The 25,684-nt window shown below is 52.2% G+C and overlaps 1 protein-coding gene across 3 annotated transcripts in view; it reads right to left on the bottom strand.

The window, feature by feature from the left end:
• EFL1 (elongation factor like GTPase 1) overlaps nucleotides 1-25,684 on the bottom strand; it is a 115,460-nt gene that overhangs the window by 74,659 nt on the left and 15,117 nt on the right. For all 3 annotated transcript variants that reach the window (XM_059371455.1, XM_059371456.1, XM_059371457.1), the window contains exons 5-12: nucleotides 20,799-20,932; nucleotides 19,520-19,657; nucleotides 17,878-18,092; nucleotides 10,886-11,000; nucleotides 9,420-9,496; nucleotides 8,644-8,780; nucleotides 7,570-7,692; nucleotides 5,588-5,687 (exon numbers count right to left, since the gene is read on the bottom strand). In XM_059371455.1, coding sequence (XP_059227438.1) covers nucleotides 5,588-5,687; nucleotides 7,570-7,692; nucleotides 8,644-8,780; nucleotides 9,420-9,496; nucleotides 10,886-11,000; nucleotides 17,878-18,092; nucleotides 19,520-19,657; nucleotides 20,799-20,932 — 1,039 coding nt within the window. The remainder of the gene's footprint in view (nucleotides 1-5,587; nucleotides 5,688-7,569; nucleotides 7,693-8,643; nucleotides 8,781-9,419; nucleotides 9,497-10,885; nucleotides 11,001-17,877; nucleotides 18,093-19,519; nucleotides 19,658-20,798; nucleotides 20,933-25,684) is intronic.

A 25,684-nucleotide genomic window follows, 5' to 3' on the forward strand; every position in this document is an offset into this window, starting at 1 on the left:
TGCAGCAGGGAAACGGCCACTAAATTAATGTGGCTGGGTAAGACGATGACGGATCCCAGGTCCCCTGCAGGCAAATGGTTTCTGTAAGCTCTGCCCCTAGCTGCGGTGACAGGAGAGAAGGCCTCTCAGGCTTTCTAGAATGCTCAGTGCCCAGCTCTTCTGAGCTTCTGGAGTGGTATGCGAGAGCCCACGCCCCCACCCAGAGCTGTCCACACCAGCATCGAGCTGTTCGGGAATGCCTACATTCCTTCCGGATGAGGAGAACAGGGAAGGGAGGGAAATGAGTGGCCAATACCAGGGCTCAGAGCTCCCTGTGGAGAAGCAAGCAAAAGACCTCAATAGGAAACGGAGGTTTTCTCCACAAGCACAAAAATAGATCTTCATGGAGAACCAGGGTCCCAGAGGTAGGGTTTCAAGGTCAGGCTGAAGGACGGTGATTCAGTGGGACTGAAAGGTCACACTGTGTTAGACCCCAGCAGCACCACGGAAAAGGCAGTGTGTGGGTGTGTCTGTGTGTCTGCTGGGGGTTAGTCTTGGTTGGCATGGGGTAGGGGGTTTAGTCGTTCTTCCTGAAGAGTTATTCTCAGGTCTAGCAGGCCACAAAAAAGGCACACACGGCTTTCATAACAAAGTTCTGTACAAAAAGGGAGTGCTAAGTTGAATAAAAATGGGTATTCTGTTGGAAGGCAGAAACAGGTCAGGTATACTAATTCCCAGGGTTTGGCTCCTTTCCCACATATGGGCCGTCCTAAGCCCTCCTATATCCTCAACCCCAACACAGAGCGAGACCAACAGCTGCCCTAGAGTCGGCAGCACTGGGGCCTCTCGGCCCTGCACACTGGGACCGAGCGTCAGGATCCGCAGGCTAAGGTCTGCCCCAGCTTTCTGCCCCAGCTCTGGAAGTTGAGCGCCTGCGCCTGGTCCTGTGACCCCGCGCCTCCCTCCTCTCCCTCCCCTTAGGCCCTGTGACTGCTGCTCTTCTCCCGGATCTCGGACAGGACACCTGACAGGTCATCTCACCCCATGCTGCCATGCTGCCGCCCCCCGCCCCATCTCCCCGACGCACTGGAACCCATTCAGATAACCCTGCTGCATGTACACCGTTCTTGTGCGTCCCAAACGGCCACATATTCTTGAAGCTCTGATGCCAAAAGCCCTAAAACCCTTCTTCCTTCTTGCTTCCTGTGGGTGAGCCTGGAAGGTGACTGCGCCCACCACAGACTGCCCACTGCTAGCCTCATCACACTCACACCTGCAGGACAAGGCCACCCACCAGGACCGGACACTAGCTCTACCTCCCTTGGCACCTTCCTCCTCACAATGGCTGAGTTTGGTTCTCGGAGCTGTCCCTTTCTAGTCAGACCCAGGTCGCTGCAGGGCTGTGTCCCAGGACACAGGAACCTGAGAGACCGATCTTGGAGAATGGCTTGGCCAGGGGCCATAAGGCAACCAAGACTGCTGGGGCTGGAGGCACTGCTTCCCCTGCAAGAGACCAGTCCCCTCTCCTGTAAGCTCCAATCACTGGGAGCCCTTTCAAGTATGGCATGGAAACAGCTTCCTCTGGAGCGAAAGCCAGCAAATCCACTTCCCCTGTCCTTGCGATGGCCGGCTCTCAGGCCCTTCCCCTCGCCCTGCTCCGCTCCAGGCCCAACACCCCAGCTGTCCCTTCAATCAACTCCATGTTTCTAAACTTTTGGTAGAACTGCTTATATGAGTATCTGAAAAGTACAAATTAAAACACAAATGCAGGAGGTAACATTACCCTAAGAACAGGGAGGAGAACATGTGAGACACCTGTTCGCAGAGCAGGGGAAAGTCTCTTCTGATGAGGATCACTAGGATCTCAACACTAGGATCACTAGGATCTCAACATCGTCTTAAACACTTTATGTGTTTACATTACAGTTTAATTATATTACAGTTTAATTACAGTACATACTTATTCCCACAATTAAATGAAATAGATACCATCACCCCTATTTTACAGATGAGAAAGCAGAGGCTAAGGAAATTTAACCTATCGCAAAGTCCCCTGGAAAATAAATGGAGGAGCCGAAATTCAAATCCAAATCGGATCCCAAACCCTACTCATTACCCCAGGACGTCTCCCACTTGAAGGGCTTAAAGATGATAAACTCATCATCACATTAAGTAAATCATTTTAACTTTTGTAAGAAAGACACATAAATTACATCCTCATTCCACCTAAATTCGCGACACGGTCTGGAACAGGTTAGCGCCCGTATTCATCAGGTTTGCATCTGGTGTACGGAAGCTCGCTGCCTTCGGAGCGTCCACCCACCCATCCAGGGAATGCCCCTCCGTGCCCGGCACTGCCGTGGGCTGGGAGTGGTGGCACAGGGAAATGGAGCAGACAGACGGACAGAAATCAGGCAGGATTTGTACGAGGCACCCACCGCGTATCCCATGTTTGCTGAGGACAAAGAGGAGTTGATCTACAAGAAAACAGAGGTCTACCAGCCGAGGCAGGCCATGGTGCTGAGTTCTTCAGGCTGTGGCTGAACTAGCCCTTCCTGAAGGGGCGGCAGTCACCAGCAGCAGAGAGGAAGGCGGCCCGAGGCGAGCACGCTGACTGGAAGGCCAGGAGGCATATGCGGAGGGAAGGAGAGGAGGTGAGGACACACATCCATGCGTCCTCTGGGTTCCAGGCAGAATGCGTACGCTCTGGTCGGCATGGAATATGCCGGAAGGCTGGCTGCAGCGGCTACTAGAGGCAGCAGGGACGGTGGGAAGTGACAGACCCAGAAAAGTGGCTTCTGTCTGAAGACAGCACCTTGCTACCAGAAGGAGTGGTTGCTCAAGAAGAAAGCAAAAGCAACGCACAAGCTCGAAGATTCAGGGGGAGAGGAACTGCCTGAAAACCCTCAGTAAAACGTTACTTAACAGGCATTAGACCGAGTACTGCTAGTAAGAATCTGTGATAAGCTAGTTGAGAACAGCAAAAACAAAGGCCCAGAACTAAAAGGGCAGCTGCCAGCCTAGATTTAGGAGTGGGAGCTGATAAGCCACCCAGGTAGAACTTTCCGGAACACTCAGTAAGAAGCCAAAGGAGCAGCAGCCGCCCTAACCACCCAGCGAACGCTCCTTCCCGCCCCCACACTGGCCTGTCCACAGGCTGCCCAAAACGGTGAAAGAAACCACTTACTGTGTTTTGGGGGTCAAACCAGACTCTACCAGGAAGAACTGGAAAAAGCTTCTAAACACCGGCCCTGAAGCACCACCCTGGTGTGAATTCGAACAGACTAGTCAGGCTTGCAAAGTGCTCTGCGGTGCGAACACAGGGGACAAGCGGGAAAAGAGGACAAAGGAGCAGCAGCAGCTCAAGAAGGCGGAGCTCGCCGCGGTCCCGGCTCTCCAGGGACGTGTCCGCAGTGGCTTCCGGAGGACGAGGAAGAGTGCAGAGAGAAAGGAGGTAAGAATGTGCATCAGCTCAGTAACCTTAGAGACCGGCTAACGGTGCCACAGGAAAACTAGCTTTCCCGCAGAGCAAACCCGAGGGCCAGGGTGGTAATGAGGAGCGGCGGCATGCTGTCCCGACGGCAGAGGCACCGGACCGGAGGGGGAATTCCTCAGGTGGCACCTGGAAAGACTCGGCACATTCAGTCTGTGTGCAGAGGGCCAGGGCCACAGGGAACTAAAGACACGGAAAAGCTACAATGGAAGGAAGACCGCTTGAGAGAAGATTCTAGAAGTCCATGTTGACAAAGTCATGAAAGGCAGCCAGAAGACAACATTCCAGGTGAAGGAGACCGAGAGCCAGGACTGGAGGCAGGAGATAGGATCGCTGCTTCCTATATCATCAGAACTGTGCCGACTATCGTCGGCGAGGCGGCCTCTGCGTGTGTGGACGTACAGCCAGCTGCTGCACTGTGCGTGTTCAGGGCCTGTCCCTGCTCTAGACAACCGAGCCATGGACATCACCTGTCACCCAGGCCAGACTGCCAAGCACGGCCATGTCCTGTGTGTGCTGAAGGAAGTCACTCTCGCCCATTCATCGTAGATCACGTGCAAAGGGTCACCTAGTCACTGGATTTAGGGTAAACTTTCCCGAGAACGGCTTTCTCGCCCCAGATGAGCCCTCCGTGCATCCTACCTGCCTGGAGGTGGGGGGGGGGGGGGGGACTAAAGAAACGGGCCAGCCAGACCCGGGGCCTTGAGGCCACTATTGCCAGGGACACGCACGTGAGGCTGACACGTCATCCTGGGGCGGCGCTCCGTGTCAGAACTCGCCGGGGGTAACCCTACTGCTCGCCCTGGATGTGAGCGGCTGCACGAAGGGCTGTAATCAGAGCCCACGACTCACGGGTGCGGTCACTTGTCAAAGAGGGAGAGAGAGCACAAGCAGGGGGAGCGGTGGGCGGAGGGGGAAGCAGGCTCCCTGACGAGCAGGGAGCCCGATGCAGGACTCGATCCCTGGACCCCGGGACCATGCCCTGAGCTGAGGGCAGAGGCTTCACCGACGGAGCCCCCAGGTGCTCCCTACTGCTCTTGTTTCAATACTCCACGACAGCACTGTTTTCCAAGTTAAATGAGGAGCAAACTCTACTGTAAATGCAGGAAAGAAGAAAAGACAGACAAGAGACACCAGATGAACCAGGCCAGAGTCCCCGCAGCGAACTGACGAGACTCGGGTTCGGACACTGCTGGCCTCCCCCCAGCTGCGACACGCAGCCCCTCACTTAACGCTTTCTCAGGCTCCTTGTTCTCGTCACAGGTAAAGGTGACAGCCTGACTCCTTCCGCTGGAGAAGGGCTGTCAGATCTCAACGGCCTGTGGACAGGGGCCGCGAACACTGTAGCTCTGCGGCCGGCAGCCGGTGACCAGTGTCACCGCCACTGTTCTTCACAGTACAGGTGCCCCGAGGCACCAGACGCGCTGAAGCAGTACCAGCCACGTCTCTTTGCTCTCCAAACACCCCTGCAAAGTGCCGCGGGCGTAGACGTGGGCTCTACAGGAGCCGAGCTCAGAGGCACGCACAGCAGGTCTCCGTTCCAGATGCCCAGATCCTGAGGTGGGGCGGACAGCACGTGGCTCGGCAGAGCCATGGACGGCGGCAGGGGACCAGCCAGGCCGAGGCTGCCCTCATCCTCACAGGAACCCATCAGGGTCTGACCAGACGGGGAGGCGGCAGAGCCAGGAAGGGAGAACACACATGAAAAATGCAGGTGATGTGGAAGAGATTCTCTAAGACGCGGGAAACGTGAGAAACACCCCGTATCCCCAGCGCCCGGCCACACCCGACCCACGGGGAGCAGCTGACACGCTCCACAGTCGTGGGTCTCCCTGGGGGTCAGCGGGTACACAACACACGTGATCAGTGGCCCCTCCGCTCACTGCTCTTCTTGAATTCACATCAGTTCAAATCCCTCACCCGGAGCTGATCTCAACAACTCTCCTCCGCGCCATTGGAGAAGACAGCGCCGAGCAGGGCGTCTGCTGTCGCGGCGGTGCTCGCGACCCACCCTGGCGGGCCGGCGAAGGCCGTGTCTGCGCACTCGCACGCACGCCTCTGCGCCCCACCACACACACGGTTTCCCTGGCCAGGCCCCCCTCCCCCCCCCCTTACCTGGGCCTGTTCTGGGGCAGAGCCTTGGCATCAACGGCGAACATTTTGGAAACAAAGATAATAACTGGATCCGTGTCCTCACTTCCACACTTCATGAAAGCTACAAAAACAGGAAAGAAAAAAGTCACTCGCTTTTGCCATGACCAGAAAGGCAGACTTCTAAAACACAAGAGGTTTAGAACACGGCCTCATCTTAATGCGTAAGTGGCCTATAATCTTTTATGACCGTGTTAAAAATTCTCTGCAGGAACGTGTAAAATTGCTAGAACACCATAGAGCAAGAACTAGCAGAACTGGCAGCGTGGGGAAGGAAAGGCAAAATGAGCAGGGCAGGAGGCTGGCCGCTGAGGCCCACGAACGGGGCTCCCCCCACCCCCGCCCCACTCTCAGCCCCCAAGATCCCGCCCTAGACCCAGAGCAGAAGGGCTAAAACAAAATGCCAAGCCAACCGTCAACAAGGAGCTTGTTAATAAAATACACACAAGTTACACAGGTTAGAAAATGGGCAAGAATATCCCATACCAGGAACAAAACGTTTAGAAACAGAGACTCAGTATTACAAAGATGTCAGTTTTCCCTAAATCTACACATGCAAACTCGGCTTCACATCAACATGGTGACATTTCCCTCCACCTTACTGGAGGTATACACAAAACCACTGATGAGGGTTTTTGTTTTTTTTTTTTCCCTTAACAAATAATCCTCCACCAAAATAACGGCTACCTAAATAAAATACCAGAGTAACACCGAAATCACAGCAAGACGACAGGAAGTCAAAAGCAAGCTTGCTGGGGACGCGGATGCGAGGGGTGAGGGGCAGCGTGGTGGGCCCTGACCCACGCTGTCCTGGGGCCGCTGTGGCCACACACAGGAGTGCCGAGGGAAGCAGAGAGCAGAGCAGGGACGTGAGTGAAAAGCTGTACTAACACCCAGGCGAGAGACCTGGTGGCTTGGCTCCAGGAGGCAGAAACAGAAATCCTGGAAAGAAGCCAAAACTACCCAGATTTCGAGGAAAGAATACGTAGGATGTGCAAAGGGACTGGACACAGGGGTGAGTGCGCACAGGTGAGCCACAGGATGCCGAGCTTTTCGGCGTGAGCAAATGGAAGGATGGCGTCTCGTCTGACTGAGCTGGGAAGAGCTGGGAGCAGCAGGCTGAGGGAGAAAGGGAGAAGTCCGGCAGGGGACACGTGAGGATGCGGATGCTTCTCGGAGAGCCAAGCAGAGAGAGGTGTGGCAGGTACCCGAGTCTAGAGCCAAGGGGCAGATAGGCTCTGAGACACAGGTGTGGGAGTCGTGAGCCCACGGCTGTGGTGGCAAGCCTTGAGATGGGGGACACAGCCAGGACAGGGAGCGCAGGCCTGCTTGGGTCCTCCCACAGTGACAGAGCAAGGAAGCGGAGAGAAAGGGACAAGGGACAAACAGGAGGAATAAGGAGCCGGGGACAGATCTCGTCGGATGATTAGCAAAGGACGGTCAACAGGGGCCCTGAGAACAGCAGCCAAGTGGTTTTGGGGATGGGGGTTTCACAGTCAACAGCACAGGGGGAGAGCAGCGGAGACCGTGAGTACATAGAGATGAGCTCCATGGAGCCGGCAGAGCCTGGAGCAGGCAGTTCCCCTCTTGCGGGGAGCAGTGGGGATCCGCGGGCAGCCCAGCCCTGGAACACCTTTCCACGGTCCCCAGGGACCTGGCCACGGTGCTGACACAGCAGCTCTGAGACACATTCTTGGCTGTGCAGGGGCTGGGACACAGGGTCCCTGGGAGCTTCCAAGATGAGATCAAGGCAGAAGGGAGGGGGCTCGGAGTCTCTGGTCTCCCACCGGGGGGCAAAGAAAAAAGCTACAGCAACACTAAAACTCTGGCAAAATGGCCTTTTGTGGAATCGGCCATTCAGCAAACCGGCATCTGGCGACTGGCGTGGAGCAGCCGTGACTGAGGACGGTCCAGAGACGGCCCCTGCTGAGGCCCGTCCACCTCACCTGCTTTCAGGGCCTGGGTTTCGGGCGGCAGAGAGTCGAACGTCTGCGATCCCGCGCACAGCAGTCTCTCCACCCTCTCGGCTGCCATATCCAGGGGGCTAGGAAGCTTCTGACACACCATCGCTGACGCCTGCTGTTAAGGACTCACAACCGCGAACACGTGCCCTCCACCACGGCACGTCCCCACGCAGACTCCCCGCACGCACTAGGGATCGGGGTGACACTTCGGTCCCCACAGAACACGCCCGTGCTATGAAATGCTCGCACATCTCGGAACACAGACACGCTTTCGGGGAGTTCGTGGACTCCCTGATATAGGGACAGATGTCCCTGACGTAGACACTCCAGGACGCAGATGGCCCTGGGAACATGTGAGCACAGCGCCGCTTGGCAGCTCGGCCTCCGGGGACTGTCGATTGGTATCATTTCCTCACCTGGTTCCAGTGCATCTAACCTTTCATAAACGACCTTCCTCCACAAGCTAGGGTACCGGAATGTCCCCTACCACAGCCCGTGTCACGGGAGGGCTGAGGTACCCCCGCCGGCCCGCACCCAGGACACTGCGCCCACGGCCCTCCACATGGGGACTGCATGGGACACGCATGTCAATGAGAAGAAGACCACTTAAATTCAGCCATAAAATTGTCTTAATTAATGTGAACCATCTCAGATCAAGTCCTCTGGGAATCACTAACATGAAAGGAAATATCAATCAGGTAAGAAAATATGGCACTAAAATGAAACCCGGATCCAACATAACCACCTAAATTATTGACTTAAATCGTAGTAAAATAAACTCTTTCGTTTTTACAGACTCCTGAACAAAACTAAAGATGCGCCTTCTTGAGAGAACACGCGTCTGAACTGCGACCCGTGGGACCACGATGAACCAGAATGTTCTCCTGCCAAAGCAGAAAACACGGTCGCAAGGCAGAACACTAGTGAACCCCAGAACACCTACTTTGGGGGGAAACGTGTTCTCCCCAGAGGCTTTCCTGAGTGCCAGTAACACGCGGGCTCCTCTTGCTTTGGCCGAACTGTCATTTCACTACAAACCACCAAGACAAAGGATACCCAGCACAGCGTGGGAGATGGGCAGCCACTGGCTGCAGATGGCATTGATCTGAACTTTAGGGTCTGAATGTCGTGCCTCCCGGGCTCCAATTTTCAATCCTAAAGAAGTCACTATTTTATCAATTTTTTCTCTGTCCCTGTAGTAAGCATACAAGGAGGGGAGGTCACACACAGACAGGAAGGAGCTCCACATTTTCCGACACGCTTAGTCCCAAGGTATCTCCTCTACAAGAGACTGAACATGCCCAGAGGGGCTCCCGCAGGGTCTCCACTCCCTTTCTGAGGCCCCCTCTTGCAGGGCTCCCAGGGGGCTCCCTCCCAGACCCCGGAGGCGAGACGTGGGGACCAGTGAAGCAGCCTGACCTATGAGCACTCAACATCGTGATTCCGACTCTGGAATAACTTGGAAAAAGTCAATTTACTGAAGCAAACTTCCTTTTCTACTTGTATTAGGCAAGGATGTTCCTAAGTTCCCCATTAATGATCCTGGGTATTCAACACCCTTTCCACAGCAATTGCTTAAGCTGGGTTTCTCTCCATCCGCCTGCCCCTTCCTCTGTGCACTCAAAACCCTGACTGCTGTCCCCCCTGTTACCCTTGACCTGGGTTACACACCCTCTTTCCTACTGTTCACAGGCAATGCCTGGGAACAACTGGCCCGCAAAGGCCCTGTTCACTTCCTGGGTCTGTCTCGGCTTTCTGAAGCAGGACGCGTCACACGGGAAGGGGAGGCAGATCACACCACCCAAAGACACACAGTTTTACGGCAGTCTTACTTCTTCAAGACGGCATCGTACAAGCTCCATATATTCTCCAGGATCAGCTGCACAAATAAAGGTTTCTTCCCTTTAGCCTGTGAACAAGAACATGCGCCCTTAAGTTTCTGAATATGTAGCAGGCCTCACATGCTCACACATAGACGTGTTCCGTGAACGGTAGGTCTCATTCCTTCTAGAAAATGTTTGCTTGACAGGATCTAGTGGGAAATGGTGGTAAGAATGCGCAGTCGGTAACACACCACTCATCTTCCTCTGGGAACCAGGGATGCGACGAACGAGACCGAGTGTGGGGTGTGTCACCGCAACAACCCCACCTCTGTCATCAGAGGGACACACAACACCCAGGCGGAGTGCTGGGTGCGCAGGTCCCCTCCACAGACTTCTTCTAAGCAATGCTCTTAAACACGAAAACTGTTCACCTTCAAGGAAGGGGACAGTAAAAAACCAAGGGAAAAAAAAACACTCTACCATTTCTATACACAAAATAATGGCACCTGGAGAAGGACACCATCCCACACACAGCCGCCCCGCCCCCGCCCGACTGTGAACATCTCCCGCTTTCAGATGGAGGAACTTTCCAGATGGTAGTCGGTGGGGCCGGTAAGCGGGGGAGCCAAGACGCACACACAGACTCGGACTCTCAACCCGGGCTCTCGGCCACCTCACTACACCGGCTCCTCCTTCAGGAGCCTTCTGAAAGGCTTTCAATGGCAAGGGAGGATGTTCATGATCCGACGCCGAGCAAAAACAGCTACACTATTATATGAACACACGCTCAACTGAAGGACAGAGGTCTCGATCCCAAAAGAATGAAAAAAATTAAAACCACAGTATTAGCTGTGTTGGCTTCTGTTCCTTTTTTTTCTTTTTAATGTCTTTATATTTATAAATATTTCCTAAAAGGAATTTATATGCCCCTCCATGAGAATAAATTCATAAAATCCTGAATTTTACATTAAAAAAAATAACAGCAAAACAGTGTCAAGTATCCTTTGAGGCTCTGTGCCTCCGCAGGCTGGCCTGGGTCGCCTCTCCCCACAGAAAGAAGGGCTCTGGGGGCACCCGCCGTCTCCTTCCCATCAGCGGGCCTGGTGTCCCCATTCACCGAGATGAGCCTGAGCTGAGCCCAGGAACACAGCGTGCTCAGGAAGAGCCGTGTCTCTACAGTGAAGGGGACACAGAAGCAGGATCCAAAATACGTCTTCAGGTGCACAGGGTCTGAGAGCACGGCTCCTCTCGGACAGAGAAAGGAAACAAACACAAAGCCGTCCTTTGTTCCATGTGCGTGAGAGAACTCCACGCAAGCAATCCTGGAAGTGCGCCCGTGACCGTGAGCCTGCCAAGAACTGAGCCACTTTCCCCACAGCCAGATCACAGCAGTTATAGGTGCCGCAGTACAAGTCGGAACGGGGCAGGCCTGTGAGCGACATGCCCGAGGGACAGATGCCCCATCCCCGACCCACCTTCACGATCTTCTTGGCCTTCATGTTGATGGAGTAATCTCCCCACAAGGTTTTCAAAAGAACTTCCTTTTTGATGCCGATTTTTTGACTGTAGATTTTGGCAAAGTGCTCAACTCTGAAAGAAAAGCAAGTGTCGGTGTTGTGAGTAACCGCAGGGAGCGGGGGTTTCAGTGTCGCGCACGGTGCAGAGTGCTCTGAGAGCACAACCAGACGCCGTCGCTTCAGCTGTCCGACGGGCTGGAGCTCGTGACCTCCCCGTGAGTATGACAGGCTGCGTGCACCGAGATGTCGCACAGGGAGTGCGCAAAGCTAGATTCATACCCAAGGAGTCCGGGTCCGGAGCCCACGCTCTTGTCAACAGCTCCGTGTCCGCACCGATTAGGATTCACGCTAGTGCTCCTCTCTTAACTCTGCATGTGCAGAACGAAGCACAAGGACAAAGGGCTGAGGGGATCTGAAGCGGTCTTCTGCAGCTCGGCCAGCGACAAACTCCATCCCAGCCCATCACCGCTACGGGCGCCTGTGCTCCCGAAGGGAAGGCTCCAGAGCCAGGGCCTGCCCGAAAAGGGCGTGTTAGCCTCCTGGGTTCAACAGGAAACACAGGCACACTTATTTAGCTCTCCCCAGCCCTCAGAGCAGCCAGTCAGCTCCAGTCTGCTCTACTGCAAACCCAGGCACTGGACAGCAGTCACCTGACACATCGGGGCGCCATGGGGAGCACCTGCACCGTCTGGATCAAAGACCTGGGAAAAACCCCTTTCTGGCAGGGAACAGCATGATGCAAGTATGGTATGAGTCCAACTGTCCAAGTGCCAGCATCTGGGAAGATGCCTGCCCTTTTGTCCACTGCGCAGACTCCAAAAGTAACATACTCGGACCGGTTTGTACCTATGGGTTGGCAAACATGCTCTGGTCAGGATCCAGGGATCACTAACTCCGTCCAATGAGCTGATGCTCTCTCACTGCGGTAACAAAGCCCGGTGGGAGCAAGAGGAAGCCAGAGGAGGGCAAGTTCACGGCGGGCAGCAAGAGGAGGCAGCACGGAGAGTGCTGGAGGTCAGGGTCCCGCGTCCCCCCTCACTGCAGATGGAGGGAGAGAAAACACCCGACCAGGAACCGAAATCCAAAGTCTGCAGTTACAGGCCGCGGGCATTCCGGGCCCGGCCTGGAGGGGCCACGACCTTGAAGGGACTGGCTATGATCGGCCGCATTTCCCATTTGACCCCACAGTGACTTGTTCAGGTGGGGTTTGTGGTTTTTTTTGTTTTGTTTTGTTTTACTTTTCCCAAATATTAGTTTCTATTATTCTTTTGTTTATATTCATTATACAGAAAATGTTATATGCTTTCTACATACACCACATATGATTACCTTATAACTGTTACATTTTTGAAGGAGGGATCCCTTCTCTGCACCAAGTCCCAGTTCAGTCCACAGACCAACAGCCTCTGCCTCAGGGGCTGAAAGGAGCATGACCAGTCTCCCTCCCCACCGGGGGAAGCACGCCCAGAGCAAGGCCCAGCAGCTCCCCTCCAGACGCAGGTCAGCACACGGTACGGTGCCAACCTCCGTGCAGACGGCCAGATCCATTCCAGGACCTATGTGAGAGGGACAACAGAGGGCAAGCAGCATGGCCAGAGGTCCCGGGCACGTTCTCCAGCCCAACCTTCCCCGAGAGCCCCCACCTTTACCTGGATGCCTGCGAGGGCCCCAGCGGATACAGAGGACCTGCTGGTGGACATATGGGCAAGTTGGGTCTATTCTTACATGGCTAAAACTGAAGGGAATGATGGAGTGATTAGCACACCAAACTTCTAAGATTTTCGTATTTTGTATTTTTTGAAATTGCTTTTTTTTTTTTGCCTGACATAGGACCAATTTTTGTATATTCTTCACTGACACATTCTGACTTTACTTATTACACTACCCAGATGGTTTATGTTTCCATTTGACGTATCAACAGTCTGTGATATAAAATCTCCAAACCATACAGATTTCCACTTATACTTCTATTTTTGCCTCATGCACTTCACTATGATCAGAGATACTGACGCAGAGGTAATCTCTGTCCGTTATCCATTAAAAAGGATCCATATACCACAATATATTTCTATAAATTCTACCTTGTTCGTCGATACTGCCAAACTGCCTTCCTTTTGGCTCATATCTGATTGACATACTGAGCCAAAGCTTTGGTATTTACCCCTTAGCTATGATGCTTTCTGTTTATCTATTTTAGGTAGCAAACCTTTGGAGTTTTTTTGTTGGTGGTGGTTTGTTTTTAGTAATGGAATTTCCGTCTTTGAAAAAGCGATCTCCTCCATGGGGTGCTTCGTGCAGTCAGTGCCCTAACTGTTCTGGTCGGGGGAATTTCTACTATGATTTCTGCTCATGCATAAATGTCTTTAATATGCTGCTTTGTGGTACCCAGACTTTTGTGTTTTCTTAGCCTTGTACAACCCTGTGTCAGATACATGTCCTGTTTTTAATTTGAAAAGTGGTGGGTTTCCACACTCTCAAATCTCCATCAGAATCATAAATTATAGCACAGTAAGGCACCTGTCCATCTGCTCAGCCCACGGGCCTCAAATCCTTCCCTGTCATTCATTTACACATACAGGCACAGAAATCTTCCAAAATCCTGGTTTTTATTCTTTCCATTCTTTTTCTACCCACAGTTGTCATAAAACTTGCTTAATATCAACCCTTCCCCCACTACTGCTTCGTGCTCTTTGTCTGTCATTAGTTGTAATTTTAAAACTGTGACAATTTCTCCACTTTTGGATTCTGTCTTAATTCACTTCCTCCATAGAGTACCTTCAAACAGGGTTCTCAGGAAGACCCGCTGACCTACAAACCCACCCATCCTGGCCTATCTTCCTGAACCACAACATAGCCAAGGGGGTGGTTATGGGGTATCCTTGTGCGTCCAAGCTGCCCAGTGGGCCGACGTTAACGGCAGGATCTGAGAACGCTGGTGTACAAAGACCAAGGAAACTGCTCTAGGAAGGACTCCTGTCCCTGTTTTATGGGGTTAGGAACTCAGCTGTGCTTATCTAAAACCTGAGCTGGACTCTGACCTAGCCAAGTCAGCAGATTCTCCCAGATTCACATCTGCAACAGGGCAGACTGAGGCCATACCCAAAGGGTCAGCCTCAAGTCACACTCCTTCCTCCTGTCCCCTGGCATGAGAGTTTAAACCATCCTCCAAATTCTGAAATGTGCTCCTTTCCCACCTTTCAGGACACAGGAAGTCGCCCCCTTTCCCTGGTCACTGACCCATCAGAGGGAGGCTGACAGAAAAGCATCTCCAGTGCTTTCTTCCCACCACCAGCCCCCCATAAATGAGCGCGCCCGCCAGTCCCCACCACCAGCCCCCCGCAAATGAGCATGCCCGCCAGTAGCAATAGGCACTGATGAGCTCTAAATACAGCCTTGCCTAAGGCAGGGGATTCGCTTGCTGACTGAAAGCACATCAAAGTGTCCAGGGTCGTGAGGACCCAAAGCCACCCGTGCAAGCTTCTGCCCATCCCTTCTCCTTCCACGATAAATGGACACCGAGTTCTGAGATTCAGACTCAAATTTGCCTGAAACGTTCCATGATTTATAGAAATCATTCCAAGCAAAGGACGAGCCCCCCCACCCTGGGGCAAAATGCTGACAGATGAGGAAACTAATGGGCCTGACCCGGTTATAGGACAGAATGAATATCACTATACTCTTAGCTCGAAGACATTCTCAGAAATTATCTGAGCCCAACGTTCTTAGTGTTCAGGGGAGGACACTGAGGCCCCACATGGTGACCATGACAAGTCATCAGCCAGCGCGTGAAGGGCACGCTCTCTGCAGGTCGGCACTTTCTGTTTTCATGTACGTTTGCTCTCTTCCACTGGGGCCTTCACGGGCACCAAGCGGACTACAGTCTCTACGACTGATGACACACCGACAAGGGAAAACCACAGTATTGTAATTTATTATCCTGTCAAGGCAAAATCTATTTGGTCAAAAGGGAGTGAAGATCAAGTTCCTGTAAAAGGACAGAACAGCCAGGACTGGCTGGGCTCCTCCCAGGCCACACTCTCTCCCAGGCCACGCTCTCTCCCAGGTCACGCTCTCTGCTCGATTTCAGATCCCTTCTTCCTTCCCATTTGCAAATTATGTTTCAAAATGTTTCATCAACACACTCCGCTTTCCCCTGGAGCAGTGTGTCTGGTTCTGTTCCACGGCTACAGGATGCAGCCCATGGCTAAAGTCCATCTCACTGCCGTCCCACAACTGTTCATCCAAGCTCAAGACATTATTCGAGAAGTAATAATTCTTTAATTGTATGTGGATTTTCTGATTCCACAAGTCAGTAATCATTGTGGTTCAGGAAGGTAATCAAATGCCCACCACCCGGGAAGCACTGACGTCACCAGTCCTTGGCCCACACGAGCACGTCCGGAAGGAACAAGGGTCCCCGCCTCCCAGAGCGCAGAGCCCGCTGAAGCCCCGCAGGCAGGAAGCATACACTTCAGTGCCAAGCGGACTGTAAAATTCATATTGGCTCCTCTACCTCATGGCTGAGTAACATTAAACATGCACCAAATGTCTCCGAGCCTTGCATGAAACATAAGAGTACCTATTCGAAAGGACTGTCCTGGGACGCCTAGGTGGCTCAGTGGGTTAAAGCCTCTGCCTTCGGCTCAGGTCATGATCCCAGGGTCCTGGGATTGAGGCCCACATCGGGCTCTCTGCTCAGCCGGGAGCCTGCTTCCTTCTCTCTCTCTCTCTCTGCCTACCTCTCTGCCTACTTATAATCTCTGTCTGTCTAATAAATAAATAAATAAATAATCTTTTAAAAAAAATAAAAAAGAAAGGACTGTCCGAAGAACTCAATGAGATCATCTCAGCAAACTAGCTTAACATGCAGCATGGGTACAACCGAATAAAGCTGGCCTCTTTCCACACTGCTCGTGCGGACAATAAAAGTTAACAGAGTGTATTTGCTCACACATGCACCAATAGCCTCCAGAGTATACAAGAAACTGCCAGGATGCTCTAGTTTCCTGTGGGGAAATGAACTGAAAACCCAAGGGACAGGGAGGGAGATTTCTCATGGTCTCTCGTGGACACATTTTGTACACTTTTATTTTTAGATTTATTCAAAGAATAAAGTTCTAAACAAATCATTTTACATAAAATCTAAAAAGAGATGCAAGACTGGTTCAATATTCAAAAATCAATCAATGTAATCCACTACATTAACAAGTTAAAGAAGAAAAATCACATGATCATATTAACTGATGCAGGAAAAGCATGTGACAAAATTTGACACCCATTCATAAAAAGGACTCTGGGGGAAAAAAAAAAGGAGTACAGGGAACTTCCTCAAATTGATAAAGAACATTTACAAATAACCTACAGCTGACCTTATACCTAATGGTGAAAGACTCAGTGCTTTCCCTCTGAGGTCAGAACAAGGCCGGGATGTCCACTCTCCCTGCTCTTGTTCAAACAGTCCTGGAAGCTCCCGGCAGAGCAGTAAGCCTAGAAGAGGAGAGAAAGTGGCAAAGGAAGAGGGAAGAAAGCAGCCCCGGCGGCAGGTGACAGGAATGCCTCGTGGGGAACCCCAAGAAACCTACCAAGAACTCAGTAAGTGGGTTTAGCAAGGTCACAGTGTACAAGATGGACATCCAAAAACCCGTTAACTGTATTTCCAAAAAGTAGGAATGAATATGGGAGCACCGAAACTAAAAATACAATATCATGTCTAATTGATCGGAAACAATGGAAAATTAGGTGCAAATCCAATACAACGTGTACACTACTTCATGGTGAAAACTACAAAATGCTAACGAAAGAAATCAAAGAAAACCTTTAAAAAACTGAGAAACACAGTGTTCATGGATTAGAAGGCACAATGCAGACCAGATGTCAAAATCTTCAAAGTCCTTATACAGGAAACAAGCTACTTCCGTACCAGCGTATGGAAAACTACACTTACCGTGGTGGTCACGTCACAGTCTACACAAATACGGACTTGTTCTGCGGTACACTTAAAACTAATTCAATATTCTGTGCCACTCATCCCTCAATGAAAAAAGAAAGAGAAAAGGAAAGAAAACAAGGCGAGGGCACGAAGAGATGTCTCACCCAAGGACACACAGGGCAGATGGGCCCAGGGAGCGAGGTTCCACAGCCCCAGCAGTCAGAAAATGCAATTAAGACCACAGTAATGTAACAATACACACCTGTCAGGATGGCTAAAAGAAAGGGACGCCACCAAACAGAGGTGACGATGTGGACCAGATCACCCCAGGTGGTGGGTGGGGGTGTAAAACAGCACCCCTTCTGGAAAACTGATGCACTAACCCTACAACCACCATATGACCCAGCAAACGTGGTCCCACACGTTCACCCCCAGGACATGAGAACCTACATTCATGGAAAAACGTATATGTGAATGTGTATGGCAGTCTCACTCAGGACAGCCCCAAATGGGGAAAACCCAGATGTGGCTCCACGCACGAACAGTGATCTGTGGCACAGCCACCCCAGGGCACGCTGCTCAGCCACAGAAAGGAACCACGGATACACCCAATAACTGGGTCCCCTCTCCAGAGAGTCCCACTGCCTGAAAACAAGCCAATCCAGAAGAGACTGCATAATGTTTGATTCTGTTTTCCTAGCTATTATTGTCGAGACGACAAATTATGCAACAGGAGGACCCCGTGGCTCCAGGGGGTGAGAAGGAAGCAGGTGGATGTATTAGGGAAGGATTTCCGCTGGGACCGATGCCACCAATGTCAATATTCCGGCTGTGATGTCGTGCTCCAGCTCTGCAAGATGTTAGCACTGGGGGGGACACTGGGCCAAGGGTACAAGAGAACACTGATCCTCCTCACAGCCCTGTAGCACTCAATCATCACCTCAACAACCACAAGTTTCATTAAAGAAATCAAGTGTATCGACGGCTACGAGGAGATCCGAGGAGATCCGAACAGACTTACCCAAAGCCCCAGCCGTCGACTGCGCTCGTGAACACCACATTGCCCTGGTCCGGGGAGAAGTACAGGTGGGAGTCGTCGGAGTCCTCCAAGCCGGCGCTCCAGTCGTACACCTGCTCTCCGGGGTCAGAACTGGGGTTCACGCGGGACTCCGTCTCTCTCTCTGCTCTTTCTTCTAGGACTTTAGAAGTGAAGAGAGTTCCCGTGAGCGCATTCATCTAGGAGAGAGGGGGAGATGACAGATGTCAGCAGAGGCTGGAGACGCGGGAGATGCGCTGTCTGGGACCACCAGTCAGTCTGGGCTCCACGGATGGAGCTGGTGTTCACGACGATCGTGAACGGACATGTTTCCAACCCATTCCTTCCAGACCCAGCAAGACTGAACTGTAGGGCTTCTGTGAGGTCATTTTGTGACCTGAGGAGTGGCATCCGCAGTACTGGGAACTCACGACCCCATGGCCCTAGTTCACAGCCTGAGCCTGAGCCCTAGTTCACAATTCCCTCGCCCGTTCTCACAGCCGGACTTGTCACCACTCTCCTCAGGCCCTTCTCCTGCCTGCTGGTCCTCAACTATTTCCCTCCCAAGTAAGTGGCCTTATGTCCTACCAGAGAGAAATGGAACCTATTATTCAGAAATCCTGCAAGCTCCCCGACTCCAACCGATGAGCCCCTGCCTGCAGACACCGTGGGTCCCTCTCCTTTCGCCTCCCCGGGGTCCCTCCCCGTCCGGCTCTACAGGGAACTAGACCCATCGATCCAGGCTTCCCCGCTGCTCTGCTTTCCTCCTTCCCTCCCTTCAGCAAAGACCCATTCTCAACGGGTCTCATCAGGGTGCCCCACTGTCCTGAAGAAAGTCCAAACCCTCACACGTGGCACATGACATCCCCATAATCGATGCCCCATGTTCCCTCCCACCCCCGCCTCCTGCTTCCCGCGATCTTGTTCCTCAGCGACAGCAAGTCCCACGCGGCTCTCTGAACGAAACACCCTACAGTGCTTTTTCTGGTGTTTACTTTGTATATCTTATTCCTTCTCTCCTAAATGCCCTGGCCATAACTCCCGAGCTTCTTCCATCTCAAGGCTTCTGACCCACGAGTGTTCCCAGTCTCCTCCCTCCGGACCCGGGGGCGGGGGTGAGGCAGTCGCACCCATGTCTCCAGCCATGCCCACGGCCTCTTGCTGCTCTCCGAGGATCCCTTTCAAGCTCTCCCCACCACACTGCCACATCTCTGAAGACAGGGACTCTGGCCTGTCGGTACGTTCACGGTCCCCAGCACACAGTAGACATCCCAAAATTCATTCACTCGACATACACCTATGTAAATGTCTGCTGGGAAAACACAGAAATGGTTGGGCAAACTGTCTTCTGAAGGCAGGTGATACAAAACCAAGGAGCCTCTTAATATTGCTTCACTTCAGGGCAAACGACAAGCTTTTTAATAAGAGAGCATCAAAACCTATCACCCAAGCTTCGCACTCGAGGATGCTTCCAGGGAACGGAGGGGCTCCGAGGGGAGGCCTGTCCCGTACGATGATGCCAACACACGGCAATCGTGGGTTCTACAGACGCAAGGTTCTGTGCCGACTTACCAGCTTCCTCCTTGGAGCCCTGATTTCTAAAGCCCTGAAGTAAAGGCAGAAATACCTGCTCTAAGATGTTCTTGAGGTGAGCGTAGGCCTCCTGCGGGCTGAACTTCAGCTCCACTATCAAGCGGTCTATCTTGTTGATCACCAGCACCGGACGGATGTTTTCCAGCCAGGCCTGGCGCAGAACGGCTTGTGTCTGAAGGAAACAAAGGCAAAGGTAAAACGCACGGTCGGAAATACTTAACGTGCCTGAGAACACCCTGAGTCACGACCCCTCATTTCCATTCTCTTGTACCACAGACAGGTGCCCCCGAACACTCACGAGGCCTGCGTCACAGAAGGAAAGTAATAGACAAGAAACGCCCTTGACTTCAGGGGACTGACGAGTCATTTGAGAAGGATAAATAAACCCGTGCAGAGTTTACTGAACAAGCAAAAGACAAACACTCGGTGGCCGCCACCACACGGGCTGGAGAACAAGAACACCCCCGAGCAGGCCCCACGTGCACCCTGCTGACTGCGCTCCCCGCCAGCATTCCCTGCCAGCTGCTATCTTGTCAGGACAGACACTAAGGCCGTGCTTCTCGGGCTGGGGGACCCGCGCCCTCAGGGGAAACCAGACGGGACGGGACAGGACAGTTAGGGCACAACTTCTTAGAATTATCAAATTTCCTCCATTTGAGTAATTTAAAGCTTTTATCATTCTTTTTTAAAACTATTACAACAAACAAAGGTATGCTCAGAAGTGGGATACAAGGGTGACAACATTTTTTGAGATAAAACGTGAGGCCTCCAAATAAGTCCTTGTAAGAACCGAGCCTGAAATCCACTCCATGGCCCACGCTCGGCACATCACCTGGGTGAACTTTTCCACCTTTGGTGCAAAGGAGAAACATGAGCATGAGGGCACAGAGGAGAGAGATACAGAAGGGGTGGGGGGCCAGGGTGGGTGTGTGGGTGGACAGAGGGTCCATGTAGCCTGAGAAGCCGACACGAGAGTTTCCCGCTGGGGAGAACTGGCTCCGTGTCTTGCTGTCAACCACCTCTCCCAGTTCAGAATCCTCCCCAAATTCAACCTCTCTCAACTCTGGTCCAGGCCCTCTCCGCAAGGGGCCATCACAGACCCTTCCAAGTACTTAAAGTCATCCTGGCTGCGATCCCTTCCTGGTGCGGGCGACGTAACGCCATCACAGACCAGAACGTGATCGAAGGAAGTGGAAGACCAACTTCCGGCTGTAACGTGGCCGGAGCCGTCAGCGGCCAGTCCCTCCCATCTTCCCCGCCTTCTCTATCTGACCAGGTACGTAGTTCTGCAGGACGACCTCCTAACCTCCTACCTGCGGACAGACCCCCTCCACGGCGTCGACCACGATGATGCAGCCGTCACAGATGCGCACGGCGGTGGACACTTCCGAGGAGAAGTCCACGTGTCCTGGAGAGTCTATCAGATTAATCAGGTAGTCCTCGTTACCTAGAGTGGAATTTGAAAACACACATTTTCAGCTGTGCGGGTACTCGAGACTCACGTCCTAGAATGAGGAAAGGGCTAAGAAATGGCTAAATAAAGGTAAAGCAGCCACAAGGCGCACTCAACAGCTGTCCTTCCAACTGAGGAATTCCCGCCGATGAAACCCGATTCCAAGGAGCATCTGTCGAAAATGCTGAAGGACCTTACTGTTCTCCAAGTTCCCACTCCCCAAGAGCCAACTGTGAGCCGGCACCATGCCAAACAGGCTCATGCACCAGTCACACCTTCCTGAGCCCCTATAGTAGCCCGACGAGAGGACGTAAATGTTACTATCTCGCTCTACAGATACCAGGATGAGACTCAAAGAAACCAATGCCGAAGCATAAAAGCTGTTCACAGGGGCCAAAACGGGAAATGCCAAATTAAAAAGACACAGAGCATTTGGCCCCTAGGTCCCCACAAACTCTCGGAGAGCAGGCTGTGAGCCTGAGATCTAGACCCAATTCTCCAAACGTGCAAGGGGGAGTTACTCTGTGCCAAGCCGTGGGCTACGTGCTCGCACACAAATTTACCTCCCTCTATCCCTTTGACAAATGAGTACTGAGCCTTTAGTAGGATGGTAACTCCAGTGGTGTTGTCCCAAGCACGGAGAGCCTTACATCCCATCAAACCCCAAAGTCGGTCCCACATCCCATTAACTCCTAGGCCATCCCACAAGAGCCAACAATAAGCGGCACTCACGTACGCACTTCTGCTGGAACATAATGAAGAAAGCCACGCAGAAGAATAGTAATTCATTAGACATCTACGCTCATTCCCCATTTGCTAAACCTGAAACAGTTTTCTTTTTTTTTCTTTAAAGATTTATTTATTTGGGAGAGAAGAGAGAGCACAAGCAGGGTGAGGGGCAGAGGGAGAGGGAGAAACAGGCTCCCCGCTGAGCAGGGAGCCCAACACGGGACTCCATCCCAGGACCCTGGGATTATGACCTGATCGAAAGGTAGACACTTTACTGACTGAGCCACCCAGGTGCCGCACAGTTCTCTTTTAAAGGGAAAGCAATCACTGAAGGCTCCAACTCCCCCACACACTTCTGCTCATCCTCCTAACTCCGTGTTTTTCTACTTCCCGGTGCTCCAGAACTCCTCCAGGACCCAACGACTGGATAGTACACGTTGCAGGCCACTGAAAGGATTTGCCCCAGTGCCATCGGCACCAGCTGATGACTTGCCTCGTGCCCTAGGTGACAGTGACACTGAGAAAAGACCACAGTAACCACAGCCAGAGCTCACATCTGTGCACTCTGTACCTGGCACTGTGCCAAGCACTCTGCAGACCCTGGGTTCTGTTCACCAGCCGTCAGCTTCTGTGGTTATTAGTACCATCAGCACAATTTCAGAGCAGAAAAACTAGGGCAAACAAAAGTGTCTCAAGGACATCCAAACCGGAACCCAACTCTGAAGTAAAATGCTTAAGATCAAACAATTCAAAACAGTAGAGTAGAAGTTCAAATCCATCTAACTCCAAAGACATACCTTACACCACACCACTCAAGATGGCATCAAGTTCATCTCACATGTCAAACGTCCACTGAGAGTGAATTCCTAAACACGAGGTTAAGGACTCCAAAGTGCACTGGGGCTCAGGGGGAGAGAATGCCACCAGTGACAACGGGCTGCTGCTTACACACCAACCGCCTCCCGCAACCTGTCCCAGGTCTTCTCGTGCAAAGCTGCGTTATAAGGAATCCTGGCTCTGCCGGGCCCACCAGGGAAGGCTCCAACCAGAGAGGGCTGTAGACATCTCCAGGAAAAACCAAAGATGGCAAAGACCCACTTTCCTGGGACAGTGGCCCCTGGGTTTCAGTGGAGCCTTTTACGGCCAGGGCTCACAGTGCCCTTTAGAACAAGCCCACTGCTCTCTACTAAATAAACCAAAGGAAAATGAGCAGCACTAGCAGGGTCCAAGGTCCCACCAGCTCCCATCACGTAAAATAGAGAAGCCGTGGAGATTCCTAAAATCTCTCCACATTTTCCCAGCCTAACCCTTCACTTGATAGAGAAACGTGCCCCCAAAGGGAAGAGATGCACGCAAGGTCACAGCAGGAGGAGAAAGATTCCTCTAGACTTTGCAGCTGGGGAAACACCACTCGCTCGCTCCTGGGGATGACGTCCAGATGCCAGCGCAGGAGATCTGAGCGCTCTCCCACCCTGCCGGACAACAGTGGGGCCCGAGACAGAACTCCCAGAGCCTGCATCCACTGTCAGGCCCTCTACAGAACGTAAGATGCACCCACAGAGAACCTTCGGGCTTCCTGCACAACAGTTCTTTTGCCTTTTACTGGGATTAAAGACCCTTTAGATGACACCCAGAAAAACAACCATACTCACCCACCAATCCACCTAGCCATCCCCCATCTACCCTCCTCTAATTAAGTATCCAATTCTAGACCCCTTGAAATTCATTCAAGGACAGCAAGTTCAGATGGCAAAGACAACAGAAAGCTAGTGACACACCAAGTGTTTTCACCTACAAGTAGGCAAAGTGAAAAGTAAGGCTGCGTGATTGAAAACTTTTGGGAAATGCAGTGGAGGGGGGCTCAGGGTGAGGAAGAGGTGCACGACACACATGTGTACTAAAGGCTCGGAGAAGGTCTGTAATAAAGAAGCCTGTCTGACTTCCCAAATGGACCTGAGGGAGGGAAGGGCCTCAGGTGGCGGTCACTCACACAGCTGGTAAGCACAGAGCTCAGCACACAGCCAGTCTCTGGCTTTCAATGGTTTTATCTTCCCTCTTTCTATGTAACTTCAAACTCAAGTTCAAAGGTAGGGGAAAGAAGTCCAATATCCAGCAGAGGGGAAAAAAAAAATGCCCGTTAAGTCCAACTCTTCTGCTGTCTTCAGCCACACCATGCCTCTTTAAGATGTGCTTCCCTGAATGCCATCTACCACTGTGTGTGTGAGGATCAAACAAACACACACACACACACACACTTAAAAAAAAAAAAAAAAATGGGCGTGGCGTTTATCATGTTAGATATCACTACTCCTGCCATAGGAAATTATAATTTCGAAGCATGCGAAACGGCCTTTCTGATTTGCCACACGGTCCTAAGGTGCTTATGGGATTGACACCTGCTAAAGTATTAAGCCAATCCTTCCCAACATTCCAAAACACAGCTCCTCACTTCAGGGACTGATCTAATCAGCAGAACACCAATCCAATTTTTTTTTTCCACATTCCATGCCCCTGGGGAAAAGAGAAAGTTGGAAGTCCCAAAGTTAACTGAGGCAGGTATTTTCCAGTGTCTGCTCCCAGAGTTAGGGGAAAAGCATCCCTCCCTGGCCCATGAGTCCTCCAGGATTAAGATGGCACACACAACTGTGTCACGGAAGGTGCACACCTGTCACCAGTGCCTGCTGAAAGTCTCCTCTGTGAAGAGGAAAACTTCACGTGAGGTCAAGTTCAATTTCCGAACACAGGAGATGCTGGCTAGCACGCGCACACGGAAAGCCGACGGGAGACAACGTGCCTTCAAACAGAGAGATGTCCCCCCAGTCGTGGACGAAGACCTGCACCTCGTGCGAGGGTCTCTTCTGCTTCGGCGCGCTAGGAGAGCGCCACGCCGCACGACCACGGTGTCAGGAACACGGACAAAACCTGAGCCACATGAGAACGTGTTCCCCAGCACAGTACTTACAGAACACACGACATTTATGGACACAAATTAGGCCCCAATTATGTGGCAACCGCAGGAGTTTCCACAGGAAGTTTCCCCAGGAAATGCCATCCCTTTCTGTTCTCAGCTAGTATATACGATTATTGTAAATCCACAGATGTGGCTCATTATTTCACAGAATCGGGCGACACGTCTTAGCTCCTATTTGCCAACACAGTAAGAGGTCCTGGCAGGAGAGCCAAGTGGGTCTTCACGAGTAGGTGTTGCAAGAAGCAGCAGTGGGTGGTTGATCTGATGGTCTAAGTGTCAGAAATGAGGTGGTTCAGGGAGGAGCGAGACCACGACCTACAGACAAGCACGAATGTTGAACAAACGCCGTTTCCGGCTGCACGGCCCCATCCCCATGTCCTCTCCAGACCCTCCACCGACATGGAACAAAGACCACACGCGGGCCGCCTCTGACTGCGGTCGTCCTCACTGGCTGCTGGTTTTTCTCCCCAGGCCCATCCCCGCTGGCCACTCCCCGAACTCGACATCACTAGGAACCTCGCCACCTTTGAAATCCTGTTGCGTGGGCAGGGAATCTAGCAATGACACGTCTACACTGTCTTGACCTTTCTACTTACTGGCATTTTTGCCTACAAGGATATAGTAAGAAGCAGAATAAGGAAGCCTTGTGTAAAAAAATACAAAAGGTTGACGTTCATTTCTTGGAACCTACGTCAGGGTTCCAAACCTTGGCAACCTGCTCAGAATCTGTGTTCTGGAGAGAAAGTCAGAGACCAAGGGCTATCTTTTACTCAATTGCACACAGCGCATACGCGTCATCACTGTGAGGTGCAGGTCCGACTGCCAGAGCCGCTGGAAGAGGGACAGCAGCACGCCCCCGACCAAGATGGAGCAGGGGCACGTGCAGCTACGACGAATGAGCATCTGTTCTCAGGGTGAGACAGAGTGCAGGGAGCATCCTTGAATGCTGACGGCCACGTGTCAGTGAAGATACAGGAGAGGAGGAGCCATGTCCAGGGCACACGTCTTCCATGCCGACGGGAGACAAGCGGAGATCTAAAAGCAGC

The sequence above is a fragment of the Mustela nigripes genome, chromosome 13 (assembly GCF_022355385.1).
Source record: "Mustela nigripes isolate SB6536 chromosome 13, MUSNIG.SB6536, whole genome shotgun sequence".
NCBI lineage: Eukaryota > Metazoa > Chordata > Mammalia > Carnivora > Mustelidae > Mustela > Mustela nigripes.